The sequence below is a fragment of the Pinus tabuliformis genome, chromosome X (assembly GCF_031772625.1).
Source record: "Pinus tabuliformis cultivar Carrire ecotype Pingquan chromosome X, CPIR1, whole genome shotgun sequence".
NCBI lineage: Eukaryota > Viridiplantae > Streptophyta > Pinopsida > Pinales > Pinaceae > Pinus > Pinus tabuliformis.
This window is the reverse complement of record NC_142308.1, coordinates 1,331,337,702-1,331,361,334: the sequence shown is the minus strand read 5'-3', so window position 1 is coordinate 1,331,361,334 and position 23,633 is coordinate 1,331,337,702. Positions and strand designations below refer to the sequence as shown.

The window sequence follows — 23,633 nt, the reverse complement described above, 5'->3', positions numbered from 1 at the left end:
TGAAACCTAGGGAGGTCAAGATTAAACTGTTTGGCCTTCCCTTAACTGAAAATTCTTCAAAAATGGAATAACTCATCAAAAATGGAATACAGCAGTGGCAATTAGACTAGCACACTTTCATGGCCTTTTCTTTGGCCTCTTTTGGAAATATGGAACCTTGCAGCATGCAAAGATGACATATTTGGCACTTTCAACTGTCAATCATGAAATATGAACACCTATTGCAATAGGAGGCTAACACCACCTAAGGGAGCCAAGATGTTCCAGTTTAAACAAAAATTAAAGAACCTCAAACAAGTTCTAAAAGTTTGGAATCGGACTCAGTTTGGCAACATCCTTGAGCATCGAAAACAGCTGGAGCAGCAAATGTGCTCACTCCAACAGAACATAATCTTGGAGGGAAGGACAGACAAGCATGCGCAACAGGAGCAGACCCTCTTGACAGCCATTGAAGAACGCAGGCGGCAAGAAGAAATCCTGTGGAGACAAAAGTCCAGAATCCGGTGGCTTAAGGAAGGGGAGAAAAATACTAAATTTTTCCACAGATCGACCATCCAAAGAAGAATGCACAATAATATAGCCTTCATCAATAATCGACAAGGGGAAAGATTAGAAGCGCATGAAGATATGGAAAAGGAATTCAAAGAGCACTTTCAGGAAATTCTCAGGGAACCACCAGGGAGTAGAGAACAAGCCATAAGATCAATTACGCAGCACATCCCAAAAATTATAACGGAGGACCACAACAACAAGCTGCTCCAACCCATCTCAAAGCAGGAAGTGGAAGAGGCCATGGCCCAACTCAAGGATGGCAAGGCACCTGGTCCTGACAGTTTCACCGCCAACTTCTTTCACGAGTTCTGGGAGCTTATCAATACAGAGGTTTGGGAATTAGTGGAGGAATCCAGATCTATGCACTGGATTCTACCATCCCTAAACGCTACTTTTCTAGCGCTTATTCCGAAAGGGGATGAACCAAATATGCCAGACAAATACAGGCCAATTGCATTATGTAATGTCATCTACAAACTCATATCCAAAATACTGGTGAACAGGCTCAAACCTCTTCTCCCTCTTCTTATCTCGCCAGAGCAAACTGGATACGTAGAAGGGCACCAGATAATGGACGGAATCATTCTTTCAAATGAGGTAATCCACTCACTGAAGCTTCTCAAAAAGCCAGGTATGATTCTTAAGCTAGATCTCTCCAAAGCTTTTGATAAACTAAGTTGGACCTATATACATCAGATGTTATTGGCTTTTGGTTTCAATGCAACTTGGACAAGGTGGATCATGAATCTCATCTCCTCTCCCTGTTTTTCGATCCTGCTCAATGGTTCACCCTCCGCGCCCTTCCGCCCTTCCCGAGGTATCCGACAAGGGGATCCCCTTTCCCCCTTCCTTTTTGTTCTCATGGCTGAGGGTCTCAGTCGTCTGCTTCACTCGGCTATCTCTTCTCACTCCCTAAAGGGCATCCCTCTCCATGGTCTCCAGCCCTTATCCCACCAGCAGTTTGTAGACGACACTATGCTTTTTGGCCACCCGTCTACTCAAGAAGCTACCGCCTTTAAGTCCCTGCTCTCTCTCTTCTCTGAAGCCTCCGGGACCTCCATCAATGCCTCCAAATCCCAGCTTTTCTTTTTTAACACCCCCTCCTCCACTCAAAGGAACATTGCCAGGATTCTCGGGTTCTCTATAGCTGAGCTTCCCTCGAAATACCTGGGAGCTCCTTTGATTGACTCTGCTTTAAAACACGCTTCCTGGAGAACCCTTCTAGACAAACTGGAAACCAGACTCTCCTCATGGACTTTCCGCTCACTCAATATTGCTAGCAGGCTCATCCTGATCAAATCAGTTCTTCAAGCTATGCCTCTTTATCTCTTTTCTATTCTAGCTGCGCCCAAATGGGTTCTCAAAACCATTCGCAATCTTCAGAGAAATTTTCTTTGGGGATCCTCTGGTCTTAACAGGAAATGGGCTCTTGTTAACTGGAAAGAGGTCTGTCAGCCAAAATCTGCAGGTGGGTTAGGCTTAAGGGATCCCCTTCAAAGCAACAACACTATGGGAGCCCGAATCTGGTGGAACTAGATCTCCAAACCTCATATACCTTGGGCTCGGCTATGGCAAGCAAAATATGCGCCAGGCAGTCAATGGGACGACCTTATCAGAATCAGCACCACCACTCCAGGCTCTTTGATATGGAATGCCGCCAAGCTGCATAGCACCTTCATCCAAGAGCATTGTTTCTGGGAAATTCATTCAGGCACCTCAGCTAGATTCTGGGAGGACTCCTGGCAACAACTTCCAAAACTAGCCTCACTCTTTCACAAGCCCATTTGGCAAACTTCTTTGCAGCAAAATGCTCTTATCCATGTCCATCAATTCTGGCAGCAGCAAACAACCCAAGGTTTTCGACAATGGAAATCAGCTAGTACCTGGCAGGCAAACTGGCAAGGGGAAACCTACACAGAGATCGATCAGGAGCTAAATCATAGAAGAATCAAACACTCGGTTCAACAGGACAAGCTACGATGGGGACACACGCCTAAAGGAATGTTTACCACTAAGGAAGCATATCAACTACACTATCCACCCACGCAAGCAGATAAGGATCAGCTCTGGGACCAGGTCTGGCAACCAGGAAATTGGCCCAAGGTGTCCACCTTTTTATGGCTCTTGAGTAAATGGCGAATCCTGACCTGGGACAACTTGCAAAAATGAGGATTCATTGGACCCTCGAGATGCCCCAACTGTAATCGCAACTCTGAATCCATCTTGCATCTCATGGAAACCTGTCCTTTAGCTACTCAATTATGGGAAAGAACTGACCAATGCAATAGAAGATCGGGCAAACGACCAGGAGATATCACAGATACCATCAGAAAATGGCCAAAGCAACCTTTCCAAAGTCCCCTCCTCAACTCTCTGTGGAACCTCACGCCGGGCTTTATCTACTGGATTCTTTGGAAGGAAAGAAATAACAGAGTTTTCAACAACATCAGCAGGCCAACAGATGCTCTATGGCTTCTTCTCAAGCAAAATATCCAAGAAACTCTGGCAACTAGACAATGGCAAGACTCGGACCTGCCAGACTCCCCTCAGGAACACCTCATTATGAACACTTGGAACCTGGACCTCACCTTTATGGCTCTAGCCAAATCCAGACCCCCATCGAATTCCGCCTCTCCCATCATCTGGTCCCCTCCAGCCTCCAACTCATATAAATTGAATTTTGACGGGGCAGCCAAAGGCAATCCTGGGCCGGCTGGTTATGGCGGTGTCTTTAGGAACGAAATGGGCACAATTTTACACATTTATCATGGAACAATTGGCAATGACACCAACAACGCTGCTGAACTGGAAGGATTATGGAAAGGTATTTGTATAGCAGAACAAAACAACTTTTTCCCTCTTGAGGTAGAAGGGGACTCTCTTATCCTAATATCAGCAGTCACAAAGATTCAAACAGGTACCTCAGCAGCTAAGATTGCCTCAAGCTAGAGGCTGCTCAGTAGAATGGAACAAATTGAGGAATGGCTCAGGATCCCCTGGAGCATCACCTTCAAGCATATAAGGCGCACTGCCAACAAAGTAGTAGACAGACTGGCCAATCAGGGAGTCGACCAGCAACTCCCATTCTTCTCAGGACCTCTAAGTGACTCAGATTATGCACAACTCCAACATGAATGCACTTCTTTGGCGCAACAGGACTATTCTCCCCCGGATGTGGGTGAATAGCTGGCTCAGAGGTACGAATCCGGCATGGAGGGTGGGCGTGTGGCCATCCACAAGCGCCAAATGTTACGGTAGCAGGTGGGAGACATGGTCTTGCACAAACCCATTAATGGCAGTGTTAATGCTGCCCCTCCCGGAGTTAATTTTATTTGCAATGGCGCTTGGGTTATTCTTCCATCAGGCATCTCCTCCGCGTGCTTCCATACTTGGCAAGGTTGCAGCTCCCTACTGCACCGCATCTGCTAACTCCTACCTCCACCTTCCATTAGCTCTGAATCAGTGTGCTCAGTCTCCTCCTTACACGGTGTGCTTGCTCCTCAAGCGCTCACTTGTCATTCCTCTGTGCTTTCCGGTCCAGCCCGTTGCAGAATGCCAAGGGAACAACCTATAATGGGATGCAGACGGGGCAGTTATCGTGGTCGTGGCTCCCGCCAGTCATCTTCGACCACCTCGGAACCTTCCTCGGATGCTTCGGAGTTCTATTGCTACAGATACCCGGCTACCAGAAGCGGTAGAGGCAGAGGAAGGGGGCAAACAACAGCTGAAGTTTGCTCGCATCATTCTCATATGCACACTACCTGTTTTCGCATTCCTTGCTCACTAGGAAATTCATCTTTTATTGTTTCAGTCTCTGTCGAAATGTGTGAGGCAGCGGTTAGCTCGAGGGAGGTTAATCCTGAGGCTCCCCTGCAGCAGAGAATGGTTAATTAGGATGTCAACCAGTGCCAAGACTCAGGTGGTTTGCACACTATGAAGATAAATGCAGATGCTGGCCCGAGCGTGCCCGTGGGAGGTGACCCTTCAAGCTCTGCTGCTCATCATTCTGATTCAAAAGATTCAGATCATTTTGGGTGCAGAACTGTTGAAGAACAACCATCAACCTCGGAAGATGAATGATCTTGTCTACGTCTACGGTCTTATTTTTTGGTCAGTTGGCAAAGAAAGATGCTTGTAATTTCGCTGATTCTGGTCTCAGTCATTTCTACCTGTTGGTCTCTACTAAGAGGCAACATTTTTCTTATATGCTGGTGTCTGTTAACGCTTATGCTTATGGTGGAACTCGTCCAAGTACTAGATGCGCGCAAGTCTATCCTGGTTACTGTATGGGTCAGTTTCTAGTTGCAGTTTGGATCAATTTTGGTAAGGTCATTGTCAAGTTCTGGAATCTCATGCTCTCCGAGACAACAAATCCTGATGCAAGTCATTATGTAGGTTCTATGTTTGGCATGTTAAGAGTCTTTTGTAAGAATGCCAACTCCATGGCTAGAACTTTTGTGGCCTCGGCCTCTCTGTAATATCATTTTGTATCAATATAGGAGTAGATCAATTGAGAAAAAAAAAAAAAAAAACACTACTTTCAGAAGCTGGATTCAGATTATACCACAAATGAAAGAACCAAAGTGAGAAGCTTATTTTAAAGTTTTTATAACATGATATATTATAATTTTTTTTGAAGAAGCACGCAATAAAAAAAAGTTTTGTATCTAGTATCATTCTAGATAGATAAAAGTACTCGTTAGGCTATCTATGACATGAGTAAGAATTGCTAACCACCTACTTTCAAAATCATCATGGACATTTAAATATTAAAAAAGGAATTGATTAGGCTACCTATGACTAAATAAGATTTATTCCCCACCTTTCCAAACTATCATGTGCATTTAAGCTATCATATTTTATCAACATCCTTCCTATGATGCAACACGTTACAACTTTCCATTATATTTATGCATTATATGAGTTGACGTACTTCTAAGGTGCATAAATTCCAAAATAATTGTCCAAATACCCATGTTTCCACTAAATTAATTGTTTAAGTAAGAGACACATTCTATTGTAGGAAGCATGCATCAATCAAACACTGCTCTACTCATAGTTTACAAACCCAACCAATTTTTCATACACAAACACATTCAAGACTAATCCACAATAACAAACAATGCTCAAAACAATATTCTTCATCAAACATCTACCAATGCATAAACAATGAGGAGACAAGAGACACATAGAATATGTGATCAACCAGGGCCAAAACCTCTCCAACATGAGAGGAAAACCCAAATGAGATCTTCTTCTTATATAGATTTCAATTGACGAATACCAAGACCATGGCCTAGACCCTTGACTCAATGACCTCTCCAAGACCAAGTCACAAGCCTCCTTGATTCAACTTCCTTATTTTTCCTTGAGTCAATGATGATCAGGCTTCTTCCTTCAATAACTCAACTATCCTTCAAATTCCAGTTCCATGGATTAGATCTGTAGTTCTTGGCCCTCTTGCATAAACCCTAGAATGTGTAGTTGACCAACCTTTTGAACCTTGATCTTCTTCGCTTAGATGGTATGAAATCTTATTATAATTTGTCGTGTAACCTTTCTTATCTTCTTCCTTGATTCAACTTCTTGGACAACAACAAGATCTTCGACCTTTTCTGTAGTAGATAATTCTTCCTTCCTTCGCACGTGTGGATTTATTAGCCGTAAAACAACCCATAAACAACACCAAAATATTCTCTCTTTGTTTCCTTCTCTTGGTTGGTTATCTTCACACTTCTTATTACAGACTTACTTAACCAAATTTCCTTGTCCACAAATGGAGGATGAGCTGCCCTATATATAGTGTTTTGTCCATCAAAAATATGTGCTAGGAAGTGTTAAGGAGTGCTAGGGGAACACAAGGGTGCAATAGGTGAAAATAATGCATGCAAATGAACAATTAAGATTTTGTGACAGGAAGTGTTAATGAGTTCCAGGTGTGCTAAGGAGGGAGTGATAAGATATGCTAGGCAATGTTAAGGCATATTAGAAGCCAGGGAAACATGCCAAGATATGTCAAGTGCTAGGGTGTTCTAATGCATGCCACGGAGTGGTATGGAGTGCCAGGGAAACATAAGGGAGCACTAGTTTCAAATGCATGGAAATGAATGACTAAGAATGTGTGACAAGGAGTGTCAGCGAGTTCTAGGTGTGCTAAGGAGGGGACAACAAGGTATGTTAGGTGGTGCCAAGAAATGCTAGAGTGTTAGGGCGACATTCCAAGGTATGCCAATGCATGTCAGGGTGTGCCAATGCGTGTTAGTGTGTGCCTATGCGTGTCAAGGAATGTTAGGAAGTGCGACATAAACACAAAGGAAAACTAGTTCAAAATGCATGGAAATGAACGAATAAGAGTGTATGATAGGAAGTGTCAGTGAATTCCAAGTGTGCTCAGGAGGGAGAGACAAAGTTATATGCTAGGTAGTTCCAAGGCATGCAAGAGTGCCATGACATGTCAAGGAGTGGTACGGTATGATAGGGAATGCTAAAGCATGCCATGGCATGTAGGGAATGCCAACATGTGCCGCATAGTGCCAAGGGATTGTTATACATGCCAGGTGCTATGCCATGTCAAGATGTAAACTATGTTGCTTAGTTGTTTTATGGCCATGGTTAGACGTGACCCTTGACTTGGTAACTTCTTAAGTGAGATGAGCTAAGATTGGGCATGAGTAGCCTAAGATGAGTTATAGGCCATTCTTAGGTGAACAAGGGATAGTATAGTTGTAGTAACTATAACTTGGTCAAGATGTTGTAGTCGAGGTAGGACTTGGTTGGTTCCCAAGTCTTAAAACCAATAAGGGTAGTTATGAGGGCATGATAGATAAGGAGTGCCAGAGCATTCCAAGGAATGAAAAGGTGTAATAACACATGTCAGACAATGTCAATGCATGTCGAGGAGTGTTGGGGAGTGTGAGGGCATCACAAGGGAGAACTAGGTCAAAGTGCATGGAAATAAATGAATAAGAGTGTCTTCCAGGTGTCCCAAGGACAAAGTGTATTAGGATAATTTCATAATAGGACTTGCAATAGGTAAGCCTACGATTACGATAAGGGGATGGAAAAAGCAATTTTAGACAAAGGGAGACTTTTATATAGGGACAACACTTTTTTTTCAATGACTTGGTTGGGTTCCAAAGTCACAAAAAAGTAAGGCTATCTATGAGGGCATGACAACTAGGGAGTGCCAAGGTGTACAAGGAATGCCAGGAAGTGATAACACATGCTAGAAAGTTCCAAGGCATGTTAGTCATTCCAAGACATGCCAAGTGCTAAGGCATGCCAAGAGGTGTCAAGTGCTAGGGTGTGGCGCCAACGCATGCTAGGGAGTGCCATGGAAACACAAGGGAGGACTAGTTTCAATTGCATGTAAATGAATGAATAAGAGTGTGTGATAGGGAGTGTTAGTAAGTTCTAGGTGTGCTAAGGAGGCATTGACAAGGTATGTTAGGTAGTGTTAGGGAAACACAAGGAAGGACTAGTTTCAATTGCATGGAAATGAATGAATAATAGTGTATGATAAGGAGTGTTAGCAAGTTCTAGGTGTGCTAAGGAGTCATATTTGGACAAATTTTGGGAGGTTTTGGAGAAAATTTTGTGTTTTGGTGCAGACTTGAAATTTTTTGGTAATTGTTTGTCTAGCAACACAGCGAGCTCATGCTTTGCTTCTTCCTCAAGGTTCCAAATGATGTCAAATCAACATTTTTGGAAAGCTTATGACCCCATCTCAAACCCCATTTGCCCACTTTCCTGCTCTAGGGCTCAGGTTTTGAGAAATTTGCAAAAAAGAGGCCAAAAATCACCTTTCTGCCCCTCTCTTTCCATTTCGTTGCGCACCTGGAGACACCTTGGGAGAATGGCCATATCTCAGCCAAAAATTGGTCATTTTGAGTGAAACAATACTCTAAAGACATATACACTCTCCTAGATTTCCAGAAAAGGCTTCCGATCTGGATTTGGACTTTAGAAAGAAACTCAAAAATGGCCTCCAACAGCTCCTTGTACACCTGGAAATTTATGAGATTTTTGTAAAATTTTCACTGTGTAATTTTTTGTAATTCCTAGTTTGACTCTGGTAAAAGTCAAAAGGGTGAAGTAGATGAATGTGAGGGGTAAAATTAAATGTAAATAATGGGTGTTTAGTATTTATAAGTTGTTTTGATCTAAATTTGACCTCATTTATGAGAGAGGTTGGAGTCAAAGTTAATTGTAGAAGTTGTTTTTAACTTCCCTAGACATTAGGGTTTGGTTAGAACACCTCATGGAACAATTCCTAGAGTCATTGATTCAACCCCTAAGAGTGGGGAGATGTTTTTTTGGTCTTTATGTATCAGTTTCTCAGTGATAGAATGGGTTGGATTTCATAGGAGAGAACTATTGTAGCTTTTACTTTGACATTTTCTGGAAATCAAAGGACACAATTTGCAACTATTATCTAGGAATTCATGTGCAGTAAGTTTGTGATGTTATTTTTTCTCTGTTATAGCTTTATATGAAAGATATTAATCTTCTCTTTCCATTCGTGAGTTATTCAATGGTTTTCCTTACATTTTATAAACAAAAGTCTTTGCATAAAGCTTCGTTTTGATGGAAAAATCATTATGTGTTACTTTATTTCTTACTTAATGAATTCATGTTTCATGCTCATTAATACCTTTTGCTTCTTCTAAACACTACACTACACCGAAAAAACCTAAGATCCATCACAAAAGTAATGCTACCTTTCTCCTTTTTGTATTTTTTGTTGTAACCCTTTGATCCTCTGACCTAGCTACCTGGTTTTTCTCCCTTATCCAGTAACAAAACCCTAAATTTTCCAAAACCCATTTAAACCTAGCTATCTAGCCTAAAATCCTTTACATTCCATTCATCTCTTTGTTGTGATTTCATAGAGAGAGGCCTCTCTGGTTTGGTAGGACTAGCTACCAAACTAAAAGCTTGGTCTATGATTACCTCCATTGATCTCCTCATCAGCCTGGGACATTGTGGAGGATAATAGAGGGCATGAAAACTAGGGAGTGCCAAGGTGTTCTAGTGAATGTAATGTTCCCAAGTCATGGAAAAATGTAATGCTAATTGTAAGGTCATGACTACCAAGGTGTGTTAGGGAATGCTAGGGCATGCTAACATGTGCCAGATAGTACAAAGACATGTCAAACAAGATAATATGTGCCAAGTGCGAAGGCATGCCAAGATGTAAAAGGGTGTGACAATGCATGCCAGGGACTGTCAAGGGAAAAAAAAGGGAGGAAAAAGTTAAACTACAAGTAAATGAGCACATAATAGGGTTAATAAGTCATCAATTTACCTTTTCCATGAGGGTCATGCTAGGAAAACCAACACTAGGTGCAAATAGGTGCCAAGTGCCAAGTGCCAATGCATTCTAAGTGCCAAATCTTCCTCCATTTCTTCTCATCTAGTTTCCAATAATTGATCTCAAATAACTTTAATATTAAACCATGCCAAATCATACCAAGTCATCTCAACACATGCAAACATGATAATACTTTCCAAGTGCCAACACGTGCCAAGTGCAAATTTGCGTCAGGGAGTGTGATGCATGCTATGAAGTGGAAGAGCATATCGAAGAGTGCTAAGGTGTGCTAGAGAGTGCCAATGCATGCTGAGGAGTGTTAGGGAGTACTAGAACAACACAAGGGAGCACTAGGTCAAAATGCATGGAAGTGAATGAATATAAGGGTGCATCGGGGAGTGTTAATGAGTGCTAGCTGTCATGCCAAGGAGGGAGTGACAAGGTATGCTAAGCAAGGATAAGGCACACTAAGTAATATCAAATAATGTCAAGAAGTTCTAGAGTGTGCTAGGTATTTTCAGGGTGTGCTAGCATGTGCCAAATAGTGCCAAGGCATTCCAGGTGCTAAGACATGATAGGATGTGCATGGTGCCATAGTATGCCAATATGCGTCAAGGAGTTTCAAGGCAACAAAAGGAATAAACTATCTAAAATGCAAGGAAATGAACACATAAGAGGGTTGATATGTCGATACTTTATCTTTTTCAAAAGGGGCATGCTAGGCACACTTATAATATGTTCCAATACATGCTAAGTGCCAATGTGTGCTAAGTTCTAATGTTTTTCAATGCAATATTTTGCCAAGATGTTCCAGGGCATGCCAACACATGATAGGGGAGTGCTATGCTATGCTAGGGCATGCCAATATGTGCTTGGGCATCCTACTCATGGCAATATGTTCTATGTACAAAGATGTTCCAAGACATGTGAGGTACCAAGGAATGTTAGTGTACTGTTCCAAAGCATTTTAAGGTGTGCCATGAGTGTTGAGGAGTGTTAGGTCTCTCTCATTAATAGAATTGATAGAGCTTGATTATGTATTAAATAATATAGTTCCTACACACACTAGTGGAACTTATTTAAAGGAAATTTGCTAGATAATAAACCTAATAGAGATGAATCATGTGTTGACTCATAGGAAAACTATATTCTTATGACTTGAGGGAAATGATACACACTAATTAATTCTTAACAAATTGATTGACTATTATAACCACTATGACCTTGGACACATAATAAAAAGGACTCCGCAACAATGGTCTTAAATCATTATCTTTTGACAAAAAATATAGTAACAAGTACATAGATTCATCAAAAACTCATTGGAATGATCAATGATGATGAACATTTTTTGACCGTCACCAAAAGTAACAAAAAAGAGCATTGGTGAGGGTCAATAAAATATCGTCACTATAAGTGTCACCAAAAACAGAATTAGTGATGGGCCTTTAACGACCCTCACCAAAAGTGTCATTGAAAATGGATTTGGTGACAAACCTTAAAGGACCATCACTATATACACTTACAACAACGATTTTTTAAAGACTGTCACCATATGCGACATTGGTGACGGGCCATAAAGGTTCGTCACAGGCATGAAGCGGCATAAAAAACTCATTGGAATGATCAATGATGATGAACATTTATTGACCATCACCACAAGTAACCAAAAACATCATTGGTGACGATCAATAAAATATCGTCACTAGAAGTCTCACCAAAGAGAGAATTAGTGATCGGCATTTAATGACCCTCACCAAAAGTGTCACCAAAGAGAGAATTAGTGACGAGCCTTTAACGACCCTCACCAAAAGTGTCATTGAAAATGGCTTTGGTGACAAACCTTAAAGTACCATCACCATATACACTTACAACAACGCTTTTTTAAAGACCGTCACCATATGTCACATTGGTGACGGACCTTAAAGGTCCGTCATAGGCATGACCCTCACCAATGACCTTTTTTCTTGTAGTGTATAATCAAAGCTGACATAACATTAATAATGTAAGGGCACAATAATAACAATAGTGAGCTTCTGTGGGGCACAACAATAATAATATGGGGACTACATGGGCACAACAATATAATAAGGGGGTTGTACTAATAACAATAAGGGGTTACACTAGTAGTATAGGGACCTAACATGCCCCTCTCCTTCAAAAAGTGTTGTCCTCAACGCTTGAGTAGTTCTTGATGCTTCTGTATAAAAATTTTGTCCTCCCATATGGAATCTTCAGGGGGTAAGTTCTTCCACTTGATGAGATACTTTGAAATTGATCGATTTCGTAGCTATCAGGTTCTTGTTTCTATGACTGCTCTAGGTTCCAATATGATTTTTGCTTCCTCGTCAAGTTCTAGCGATATTAGTTGAACTAGGATCTTCTGAAACTTTTGAATGAGTAGCCACACTTCTTCATCCTTCCATTCATCTCTTGCTTCGTTTATCCAATCTAGTTGGATAATAGAAATAGCACAAAATAATGCTTCCACATCCTCATCCTTTCTTGAGAGTGCATATGCAACAACATTTTTCTTCCCTTTTTTGTAGATGATTTCAAAGTCATAACCCAACATATTTGTGACCCATTTTTTTTATTCTTCTAAAGATAATCTTTGTTCTAAAAAGCATTTAAGACTATCATGATCCATTTTTACCTTGAAGTGTCTTCCCATTAGGTAAGGTCGCCATTTCTTAAGTGCGTGTATTATTGCTAACATTTCCTTCTCATAAATAGCTTTCTTGAGGGACATTTGTTTGTATGTATGTAACCATAAAAATACCCAATCGCCTACATCAAAACTTCTTTCATTGAGATGTTGATCTGCCTATTGTTTCATTCGATTCTGCACCAAAGTGGCATTATCCTTTAAAAGTTGGAGAACTTGTTGTTGATGCTCGATGTGATCTTTCACTGCTTGAATCCTTTTCTTCTTGTATGTCCTTCTATATTGAGAGTGTGAGGAGTGGTAATTCCTTCTAGTGCATTACAAGATATGGTCGGATTCATTTCTTGATGCTCTATGTGATCTTTCACTTCTTGAACATTTTTCTTCTTGATATGTCCTTCTATCTTGATAGTTTGAGGAGTGGTAATTCCGACCATTGCATTACAAGATATGGTCAGATTAATTTCTTCTTTCTTGATGTGGTCTTTCACTTCTTGAACCTTTTTCTTCTTGATATGTCCTTCTATCTCAAGATTTTGAGGCGTAGTAATTATTTCCAATGCTTTACAAGATGTGGTCAGATTCATTTCTTCTTTCTTCGGGGTTGGTTCCTAGTGTATATACTCTTCTTTTGACGTTTCTTGATCCTTTTCTTCCTCCTCTCCATAATCAATGTAAAATAATTTCTTCTCAGCACACTTATTACCTTTAATGTATTTTTTATCACAATTGTAACAAAGCCCTTTTTCTCTTTTTTCTTCCAATTGTTGTGGTGTTGCTCTAAAGAAGGTGTTGCTCTTTGTATCCTCATAATGTGTTATAATTTCCTTCGTGAAAATTGACCACGTAACAAGTGGTTTACGAGAACAAAGCCCTTTATACCATAAAAATTGATCTTGTTCTAAATATGAAGATGCAATACATACCTTTTGTAATAGTGGTACACCATGTAGATCGAAATATTTCTCCATCTGTAGTATCCAATTTACCAGATCCTTGCCATCAAACTTCCTCATCTTGATTTTTCTTGATTTTAGGAGCTCGATCTTGAAACCACTGTAACTCTGTAATTTCAGATCTCCAAGTTCTGCAATTTCTTTTTGCGGCATCTATTTGAGTTCTCTTTCTCACCCCACAAGTCTGATCAGAATTTGATTATCCAAGAAAGAGTTATGCCAAATCTCCTAAGATGACTTGATTATATAATGTTTCAGTAGAGCGAACTTGTACGACGTGCCATGTGTCATTGTTTCGACCTTCGGATTTGAAAACTATGCACATAAAACCACATTCTGTGATCTTTCTGTAACTTCTTATGAAATTTCAATTTGTTGCTTAGAGAGAAAGTTATGAAGATTTTCCCAAGGTCACCTGTTTAGGATGTAATTCTGGAGTGTGCAAAAACCCTAACTTCCTCAGATCATATATCCGAAAATATAGCGATACAATATCTGAAATTTGGACCCAAGATTCAGAATGATTTCTTCTAAAATATGTTTTTTCTTTAGGTTCTGAAACTTCGAAGCGAAAAGGTTATAGCGAAAATACCACGATGACCTATTTTAGATGAAATTCTGGAGCTTGCAAAAACCCTAACTTCCTCATATCATATCTCTTAAAATATAGTGAGACAAGATCTGAAATTCAGATGCATAGTTCAGCACGATTTCTTCTCAAATGGGTTTTTTTTTAAGCTTCTGAAATGTCACAGAACAAAAGTTATAGTGAAAATACCACGATGACCTGTTTGGAGCAGCGAAACCCTAGAATCCAAAGCTCCGATACCTAATGTTATGAAACCAACTCACAAAAAGATAGAAAAGATAGATGAACGCCTTAGAAATAAGGCTCTTCAAGGGGGAAACCTCCTTTAAATTACACAAATGAACAATTCTTGTATGATACAATTGATAAGACCGCCTTTCTATATATAGGAGTCTAAGGGGTCATAATATACTCAGAGCCAACATAACAATAATAATGTAAGGGCACAATAATAACAATAGTGGGCTTCTATGGGGTAGAATAGTAACAATATGGGGACTACATGGGTACAACAATATAATAAGGGGGTTGTACTAATAACAATAAAGGGTTACACTAGTAGTATAGGGGCCTAACATTAGCACTATAAGAGGTGTCATATTCGATAGAAAAATGCACAATGTATCCTTCTTTGAATTTTGTTAACTAAAATCAACCACTTGAGTCCATTTATTTCTTTGGATTTATAATCTTTCAATTGTTGTTTGATCCCACACTACTAGTTCTTAGGAACATCTTAGCGTATTAATATTTTCCTACTTCTCTATCCATGGGAAATGTTAGGGTCCAACCCTAACCCCCTTATTTATGTAATAAGGTTGAGTCATAGTTATAGTCAGTTAAAGAGTCAATAAAGCCCATATTAATAATTGTAAGTGGTTGACCTGCATTTAAAGAAGGGACCACAGTTAGTTGGAAATGGACCATGGTATTAGATAGATGGTATTAATAAGAACCATGGTATTGCATGTATGAATCCTATATAAAGGATAGAGACTCCCCTCGAGGAGCATCGTGTCTTATTTTGTAATTGAGCCCAGCTCTATTGGAGGGTGCCCCATCGAAGAGGCAAGTGAACATTACTTTCCTTTCTGAATAATAAAATACATGTTGTTATTTCTTATTGTTCTGTGTTTTGGGTATATTTCTTCGCATATTTGGTATTTTGGTATCTTCTCGCAGGTCAGGAGCATAACAAGTGGTATCAAAGCGCTTTCCAGGGCCGTGGGATCTCCATTTTTAGCAGAATTTTTTTTTGGCTAGAGACGTGTTCCACCGTCTTTAAACCACGGGATCTGTCATTGAGCGCATAAACCTACGGATTTGGGGAGGCATGCACACAGGAAATACAAGAGGTCGTCATGCTTGTTGGACTCCCTTGTAACCCCTGTAGGTACCCCTTCGAGTAGTAGCACATTAGATAGAACCGCGCATGGATTGTCTTCCAAGTACCCTCTGGGTATATCGGAAGCCCCCTAGACTCTCTTGAAACCTTACCATAGATAAACCATCAGTTTTCTTGCTGCTACAGTACACCAAGAATAGCACTCGGGGAGATTACTTGCATGTACGATAGGGTAGTCGGGTTATATAGCTAAGGGTACGGTTGATCCTCCTTGGTTAGTGCCCTGAAAGATTGGGCCGAGTACTACTGTCGGACCCTTATGTATATTGCGATCTATATCACCTGACACTCCTTGAGACCACAGTTCCCTTGTCTCTCTCTAGATCACGCATCATATTTTCCAAGATCAGATCTAGAAAATTGGGTTCTATTGTAGCCGCAACAATCAGTTCCGCCATTTAGATCTATTAGATCCACCATTTAGATCTATCCGCCAATCATATCTATCAAATCCGTTATTTAGATCCAGCAGTTTGGGTTCTGTAGCAGTCGCAACAATCAGATCCACCATTCAAATCTAGCAGCAAGGGTTTGATCACTGCCACATTCCTACTCATACTCTGCAGTTGAGGGTTTCGCCGACAGATCTGACTATTTGTGTGGCTCCTATACCTGGGCGTGATTCTTGCAAGACATTGGGAAGAATTAAATTTTCTGGGAATCGACTACTACAATATTCCTAAGCGAGGAGTAAAACTCCTTTCAGAGTAAAAAATGTTGGGTGTGGAGCATGATTGTTCTGAGGTCTTTATTTAAGCCGGATGTATACGCTAGGAAGTTTGTACACCCCTCCACGTGGGGGGGTGCGGGGGGTACTTGTCCCCCCCACGGGGGTTCGAGGAGGCCGATCCTCCCCGGCTGGGGGGTCTAGGGGCCAGCGGTCCCTCGGCGGGGGTTTCGAGGGCAGTGCCCTTGAAGCTAAAAACAGATGTAAAATTGACTTGTAAAAGTATAGTAATTTCTAGTCAATCTGGGCTGTTCATTAGGCGGATGATTTGATGGTAGAACTTATGTTTAGTTTAGGGTTTTTTTCCCTAGAAGGAAACCCCTCTCTTTTTATGAGGGCATTGTATTGAGGTTGTGCAATAGATGTGTATTCTCCAAGCGAGAAACAGAGAGGTGACATTGTGAGAGAAAATAGAGGATATTACAGTGGATCTGCTGTAGGTTGTGTCTCTTCATTTTGCTGGATAATAGAAAGGAAGGACTGGTTGTTCGGGGTGGACGTAGCCCAAACTAGGTGAACCACTTATATTTGTGTCTCTCTGGTTTTATGCGTTTTCTATGTTTGTGTTTTTTCACATATTATATGTCTTGCATTTCTCTGTCATATATACTATTTTTCTAACAAAAAAAAATAAAAAATCAAGTCGACAGGCTGAGCAAAGTGGCACCATTCACTTGTTAATGTCAAAATTTCAGGTGGTCCCAATTTTTTTTTTCACAATAACGACAAGTGCACTGGACCTGTGCATGGTACAAACCGAAGCTCAAGCTATGGCCAATGAGAAGATAGACACCCTTGAACAAAATTTGGAGGCATTGACGAAGTAGATCCAGACCTTAAATGACACAATCACAAAGGGAAAGATGGGGGAACAATCAGAGGCATATGATTTTAATGAAAACCTTGAGGGCGTTTCTAGCCATTCTCTTCACTTCTATGGAAACCGCCAACAGTCCCAGCCTCAACCACCCAAGCTGGACATGTATAAATTTGATGGCTCTCATCCGGCCATATGGCTAGCACAAATGGAGCAATATTTCACATTGAATCACATCAGAGATGATGTGACTAAGGTAAGTGTGGGAAGCCCGTACTTGGACCAAGAAAGATGGCAATGGTGGCAGTGGCATAAACGTTGTTATGCAATGCCAATGACTTGGCAGATATTCTCAAAAGCCCTTTCTGATCGCTTTGACCATGAATCAAACTTTTTGAGTCGTCTTACTAAGCTTTGACATTCAGGCATAGTGCAAGAATATATTAAAGCCTTTGAAGCATTAGCCTTCTGCACAGGAGGTCTAGCAGATGAATTCTACTTGGAATGTTTTTTCAGTGGTCTCAAAGACACCATACAAACCCACATCCGACTACAACGCCCCGTCTCATGGCTGGCAGCTTGCAAGATAGCTCGTGAAGTAGAACGCGTGTTAGCGGCCCAGTCAACTCGTCCAAATTTCATAGCCAAGGGACGCCCCACCCAGGCTCCGAGCACTACCCAAACACGTAAAGTTCAAAAGGTGTCACCAGTGGAAATGGCAGAAAGAAGAAAGCAAGGATTGTGTTACTACTGTGATGAGAAATACTCCCCAGGGCATAAATGCAAGGAACCCAAATTCTTTGAAATTGATGCTACTGATCACAGTTCATCTGAGGAAGCCCCACCATTTGAGGTACCAGAGGAGGAAGATGAGGACAAGCAGTCGGACAATGAGCTCCCAGCTACACCTGAAGAACCAGTTATCTCACTTCATGCTTTGGCAGGAATTTCATCTCCCCAAACTCTCAAAACCAGAGGTTTTATTAAGCATCACCCTGTAGTAGTCTTGATTGATAGTGGAAGTATGCATAACTTTATCCATCAAAGAGTCGCTGAAGCAGTGCATTGTTTTGTCAGAGCAGTCTCTAATTTCCAGGTCTAGATTGCTGATGGGGAGACAATGAAATGTGAAGGCCGCTGTGAAAATGTCAAACTTCAAATGGGGGATTATCACCTAAAGACCCACATGTTTGCCATCAACATGGGTGGGTGTGACATTGTCTTGGGTGCTGAATGGCTCCGCACACTCGGCCCAATCACAATGGATTTACAGGAGTTATATATGAGCTTTAAGTAGAATAACTACACACATACCCTCCGCGGACTCCAGGCAGGTGCTCCTTCTATCATCAGCTCGCATAGGATGGAAAAATTGTTAAAAAAGGGCCACCATGGAGTTATAGCCCAATTTAATGCCATCCAGGCCTTCGAACCCACTTCCCTTCATATTCATCCTGAGATGCAACAGGTCTTAAACAACCATCTGCAAGTCCTTGGCAAGCCTCATGAGCTTCCACCCTCGAGAGGGGAACATGATCATAGCATTACTTTGGTCCCAGGGGCACAACCACAAAATGTGCGCCCATATAGATATCCTTTTTCCCAAAAGAATGAAATTGCAAAAATCATCAAGGAACTCCTGGAAGCCGGTGTCATTCGTCCTAGCATTAGTCCTTGTTCATCACCTGTGGTCATGGTGCTCAAAAAAGATGGGGAATGGTGTATGTGTCCAGACTTTAGGGCCCTCAACAAGCTGATGGTCAAAGATAAATTTCCCATCCCAGTTGTTGATGATTTGTTGGATGAACTAAATGGGGCTCAATTCTTTACTAAGCTCGACCTTCGCTCAGGCTATCACCAAATTTGCATCAAAGAAGTAGACATTCCAAAGACTGCTTTCTGAATTCATGAAGGCCATTATGAATTCCTGGTCATGCCATTTGGTCTCTGTAATGCCACATCCACTTTTCAGAGCCTCATGAATCACCTGCTCAAACCATATCTCAGAAAATTTGTCCTTGTTTTCTTTGATGACATCCTCATCTACAGCCTCACCTGGGAAAAACATCTTCAGCATGTAGATCTGCTCTTGCAACTGCTCTGGAAGCATAAATTATTTGTCAAATTGTCCAAGTGCTCTTTTGGCATGGACGAAATTGAGTATTTGGGCTACATTGTGGGGCGTTAAGGTGTCATGGTGGATACCAAAAAGATCCAGGCAATGTAGGATTGGCCTCAACCAAAGACCTTGAAGAGCTTGAGAGGATTTTTGGGTCTCATCGGCTACTGTTGCAATTTTTTCCACAATTATGGTCACATTGCTAGACCCCTCACTCACCTTCTCAAGAAAAATTCGTTCCTCTGAAATGATGAAGCACAACAAGCATTTATAGCTCTCAAACATGCCATGTGTTCAACTCCCGTATTGGCACTCCTTGACTTCACCAAATATTTTGTGATTGAATGTGATGCTTCAGGTACGGGTATTGGGGCTGTCTTAATGCAGGAAGGTCGACCCTTGGCCTTCACTAGCCAAAAACTAAGTGGGACAAATCTGGGACAATCTACCTATGAGAAGGAGATGATGGCTATCTTACATGCAGTGGATACCTGGTGACCATACTTATTGGGGTGGCATTTCCAAATCCGCACAGACCATCAAAGCCTTAAATATTTTTTGGAGCAACGCCTATCCTTGCCACAACAAAATAAATGGCTAGCCAAAATGTTGGGATATGATTATGAGATAATTTACAAGAAAGGGCGCGAAAATGTCGTAGTGGATGCTTTATCACACCAATTTGAGGAGGAAAGCACCCTGCTAGCAATCTCTCTTCCCATTCTAGAGTGGATTGAAGAGGCTCGCAAGGAATGGTTTTCACATCCTTTGCTCTCCCAACTCATTAATAAATTGCAGGCGGATCCAAATTCCACAGCGGGCTACTCTTGGCAGGATGAGATTCTTCGCTACAAGGACAAAGTAGTGATATCACCAACATCCACCCTCAAAAGTCACATTTTGGCAGAGTTGCACTCATCTCCCACTGCAGGCCATTCAGGCTTTCAGAAGACTTATGCTTGCACTCGACGTTCATTCTTTTGGACAGGCATGAAAAAGGACATTCTTACTTTTGTAGCTAAGTGTGATGTGTGTCAGTGCCACAAAGGAGAAACAATCAAATCCCTAGGCACATTACAACCATTGCCTATCCCTGCCTCAATTTGGATGAAGGTTTCTATGGATTTCATTACGGGTCTTCCAAAGTCAGGCAACAAGTCCGTCATCATGGTGGTTGTGGACAAACTTTCTAAGTATGCTCATTTTTGCGCCCTACCGCACCCTTTTACACCAGCTTTGGTGGCTCAATCATTCATGGACCAAATCTTCAAATTGCATGGCATGCCCACTTCCACTGTGCCTGATCATGACCCAATCTTCACTAGTAACTTTTGGTAGGAACTCTTTAGGCTACAAGGTACCCAACTACAACTCAGTACTTCCTATCATCCCCAAACTGATGGTCAAACCGAAGCAGTCAACAAATGTCTGGAGACCTACCTTAGGTGTTTCACTTCAGAAAAGCAACATCTATGGGTACAGTGGTTACCTCTAGCCAAATGGTGGTATAATGCTAACTGTCATGCCACCACCAAAATGAATCCATATGAAGCAGTTTATGGTCAACTCCCTCCTTCACCTGCTTCTTATATCCAGGGATGCTTGAAGGTACAAGCAGTGGATCAACTCCCACAAAACCGTGCAACCATGTTGGCCCACCTCAAAGAGAATCTCCATTAAGCTCAAAATCGCATGAAGCAACAAGCAGACCAACATCGTTCAGAGCGCAAATTTCAAGAAGGGGATCAGGTATTCTTGACGCTACAACCATATAAACAAACATCACTCAAAGACAAGGGTTGTCAGAAATTATCTCCAAAATTCTATGGACCATATCAAATACTTCAGCACATCAGAGAAGTAGCCTACAAGCTAGCCTTGCCACCCACTACAAAAATCCATCTCGTCTTCCATGTCTCATGCCTCAAGAAAGTGGTTGGGAACCGTTTTAGAATTAAAACCAGTCTACCGGAATTGGATGAAGAAGGTTCATTCTGGATCCAACCTGAACAGGTTCTTGACACAAGATCATGGCACCTGCGTGACCGCACGATCAAGGAAGTCCTCGTCAAGTGGAAAGACACCTCTCCAGAAGATGTGACCTGGGAACCAACCACTGTTCTTCAATAGTTTCCACAGCTTCAGCCTTGAGGACAAGGCTATTTTTATGGGGGAGGGCATGTTAGAGTCCAACCCTAACCCCCTTATTTATGTAATAAGGTCGAGTCATAGTTATAGTTAGTTAAAGATTCAATAAAGCCCATATTAATAATTGTAAGTGGTTGACCCGCATTTAAAGAAGGGACCACAGTTAGTTGCAAATGGGCCATGGTATTAGATAGATGGTATTTATAAGAACCATGGTACTGACCCATGGTATTGCATGTATGAATCCTATATAAAGGATAGAGACTCCCCTTGAGGAACATCATGTCTTATTTTGTAATTGAGCCCAGCTCTATTGGAGGTTGCCCCCTCGAAGAGGCAAGTGAACATTGCTTTCTTTTTTGAATAATAAAATACATGTTGTTATTTCTTATTGTTCTGTGTTCTGGGTATATTTCTTCGCATATTTGGTATTCTGGTATCTTCTCGTAGGTCAGGAGCATAACAGGAAATTTAGCAAAAACTATTTCAATTTTTTCAAATGAAAGTACCTATGATTCCATGCTTCGGGATTGATAAGTAATGGAATTTGAGTTTCCTTATGGGTGAAATCAACTTCCTTCTTAGTCATATTAGTCAGCCAATCTTGAATCTCACTTCATGATGTCTTCCATGACATATCCATGCTTTCTCTAGTATCTTCTTCCTATCCCTACAATGGTACCAATTTTTGGTGATGATTTTAGAGTAGGGGTTTCAAAATAAAGAAAATAATAAACCTCATAAATATTTACATTATCAATATTCAATTATGAATTAAGTCTCACTCAAGGAATTAATGAGATTTATTGAAAGATGATTAAATCAAAAAGAAAAAATTTCTCGACATAGCATTCAACTTTTATTTTGTAACATACTCACGTCATTATACTTAGAAATTGAGAATGGGGAAACCATTGCATAATATTTATTATTCAATCCATGAAATAGGTTCATAGTGTGATTTAGGGTTGAACCCTGATTTCTTTTTGTTTTCTCTCATACATACTTCATATTTGACCTGATAGAACTATTATCCCACCCTTTTTGTTGTACAATTTTTTTTTAAATATATATCCATGTAGTTACAAATTAGTTACATTTCTAATTATATTTTATGCAACTTTATATTCCAAAGATAAGCAATGACACTGAGTTTAAATATAGTTACCAAATTGATGAGAATTGTTCCCTCAAAATAAGAACTCTAATCCTAAAAGCTTATATTTTTGGGTCAAAAAAAAATCAACCCTTGAATCAAAAGATGGTGCTACCATAATCATTTTTTTCAAGGTTAAAATTAGAACATTTTTCCACTGTGGTCTTAAAACTTTCAAAGTTGCGAATAAAAACTTTACAATTGATTCTAAAATTGAAAAGTGTTGCTCTCAAAGTCACCCCTTTTTGAAATAGGGTTAGAATTACAATTTTCTTGAAAATGTGGTCTTGAAAACAAATGTTACGCTAAACAAAGACCTTAAAATTGACCCGCACATCTAAAACTAGTGCCACTAATGGCACCCCTTTTTTCAGTATTAAAATTACAACTCCTTTGAAATTGTGAGCTTGGCTACTAGTACTATTGTGAACAAAACCTTAAAATCAATTCTTGAATTAAAAAAGTAGCACCCTTTTTTATTTCAAAGCTAAAATTACAACTTGTTTCATATCATGGCCTTGATAACTAGACTTAATGTGAACCAGGACCTCAAAATCAATTCTTGAACCAAAACATAGTTCTTCTTGAAATACCATTTTTTTTTGGGCTTAAAATAGAAAAACTAGGGGGAGTGTAATAGCCCCAAGTTAAAAGTTCATGTAATAAAGTTAATAAAGGAAAAATAAGACCAAGGTCCTAGGACACATATTCCAAGTTGAATGTTGGGTAAAGTATCCTAGTGGGAATCACTTGTTGTTACTATGGCTAAGGAGAAATTGGCAAAGGCAATGGAAAAGGCTTTGAAAATGAAAAAATGTATTATTAGCATTTATTTATGAAAATAAAGGACAATAAGAGAAAAGGGAGGTGAAAGGTCACATATTGCATGTGAGGAGGAAATTGAAGGAAAATAGAGGAAAAATGAAGAAATTAGAGGCATCAATAATAAAAATACATCAGAGCATCAATTTGGGGCCTTTTGTCAGTTCAACTTTGAAATTGGTTTTAGAGAGGAGAAGAGCACCAACAGGAGAAGGAAAACACGCAAGCAATGGAAGGACAAGGAAAGCAAAGATCAAGAAAGGAAAGGTTGGATCAAGCGGCTTCAACGGGAATACTTGTAGGTAACAAGTTGCATGTATGATTTCCTAGTTGGTTTTGGCATGCATGGTATATGCATGTG

At 40.6% G+C, this 23,633-nt stretch overlaps 1 protein-coding gene across 1 annotated transcript; it reads left to right on the top strand.

The window, feature by feature from the left end:
- The first annotated feature begins 2,784 nt into the window (after positions 1–2,784).
- On the top strand, positions 2,785–3,501 carry LOC149144997 (uncharacterized). Its single transcript, XM_089452330.1, has one exon. The coding sequence runs from the start codon at positions 2,785–2,787 to the stop codon at positions 3,499–3,501; it is 717 nt and encodes a 238-aa protein (XP_089308456.1).
- Positions 3,502–23,633: the final 20,132 nt, after the last annotated feature.

Excerpts from the sequence above, each read along its gene's own strand:
- LOC149144997 (XM_089452330.1), top strand. The coding sequence starts at position 2,785 with ATGGAAACCTGTCCTTTAGCTACTCAATTATGGGAAAGAACTGACCAA.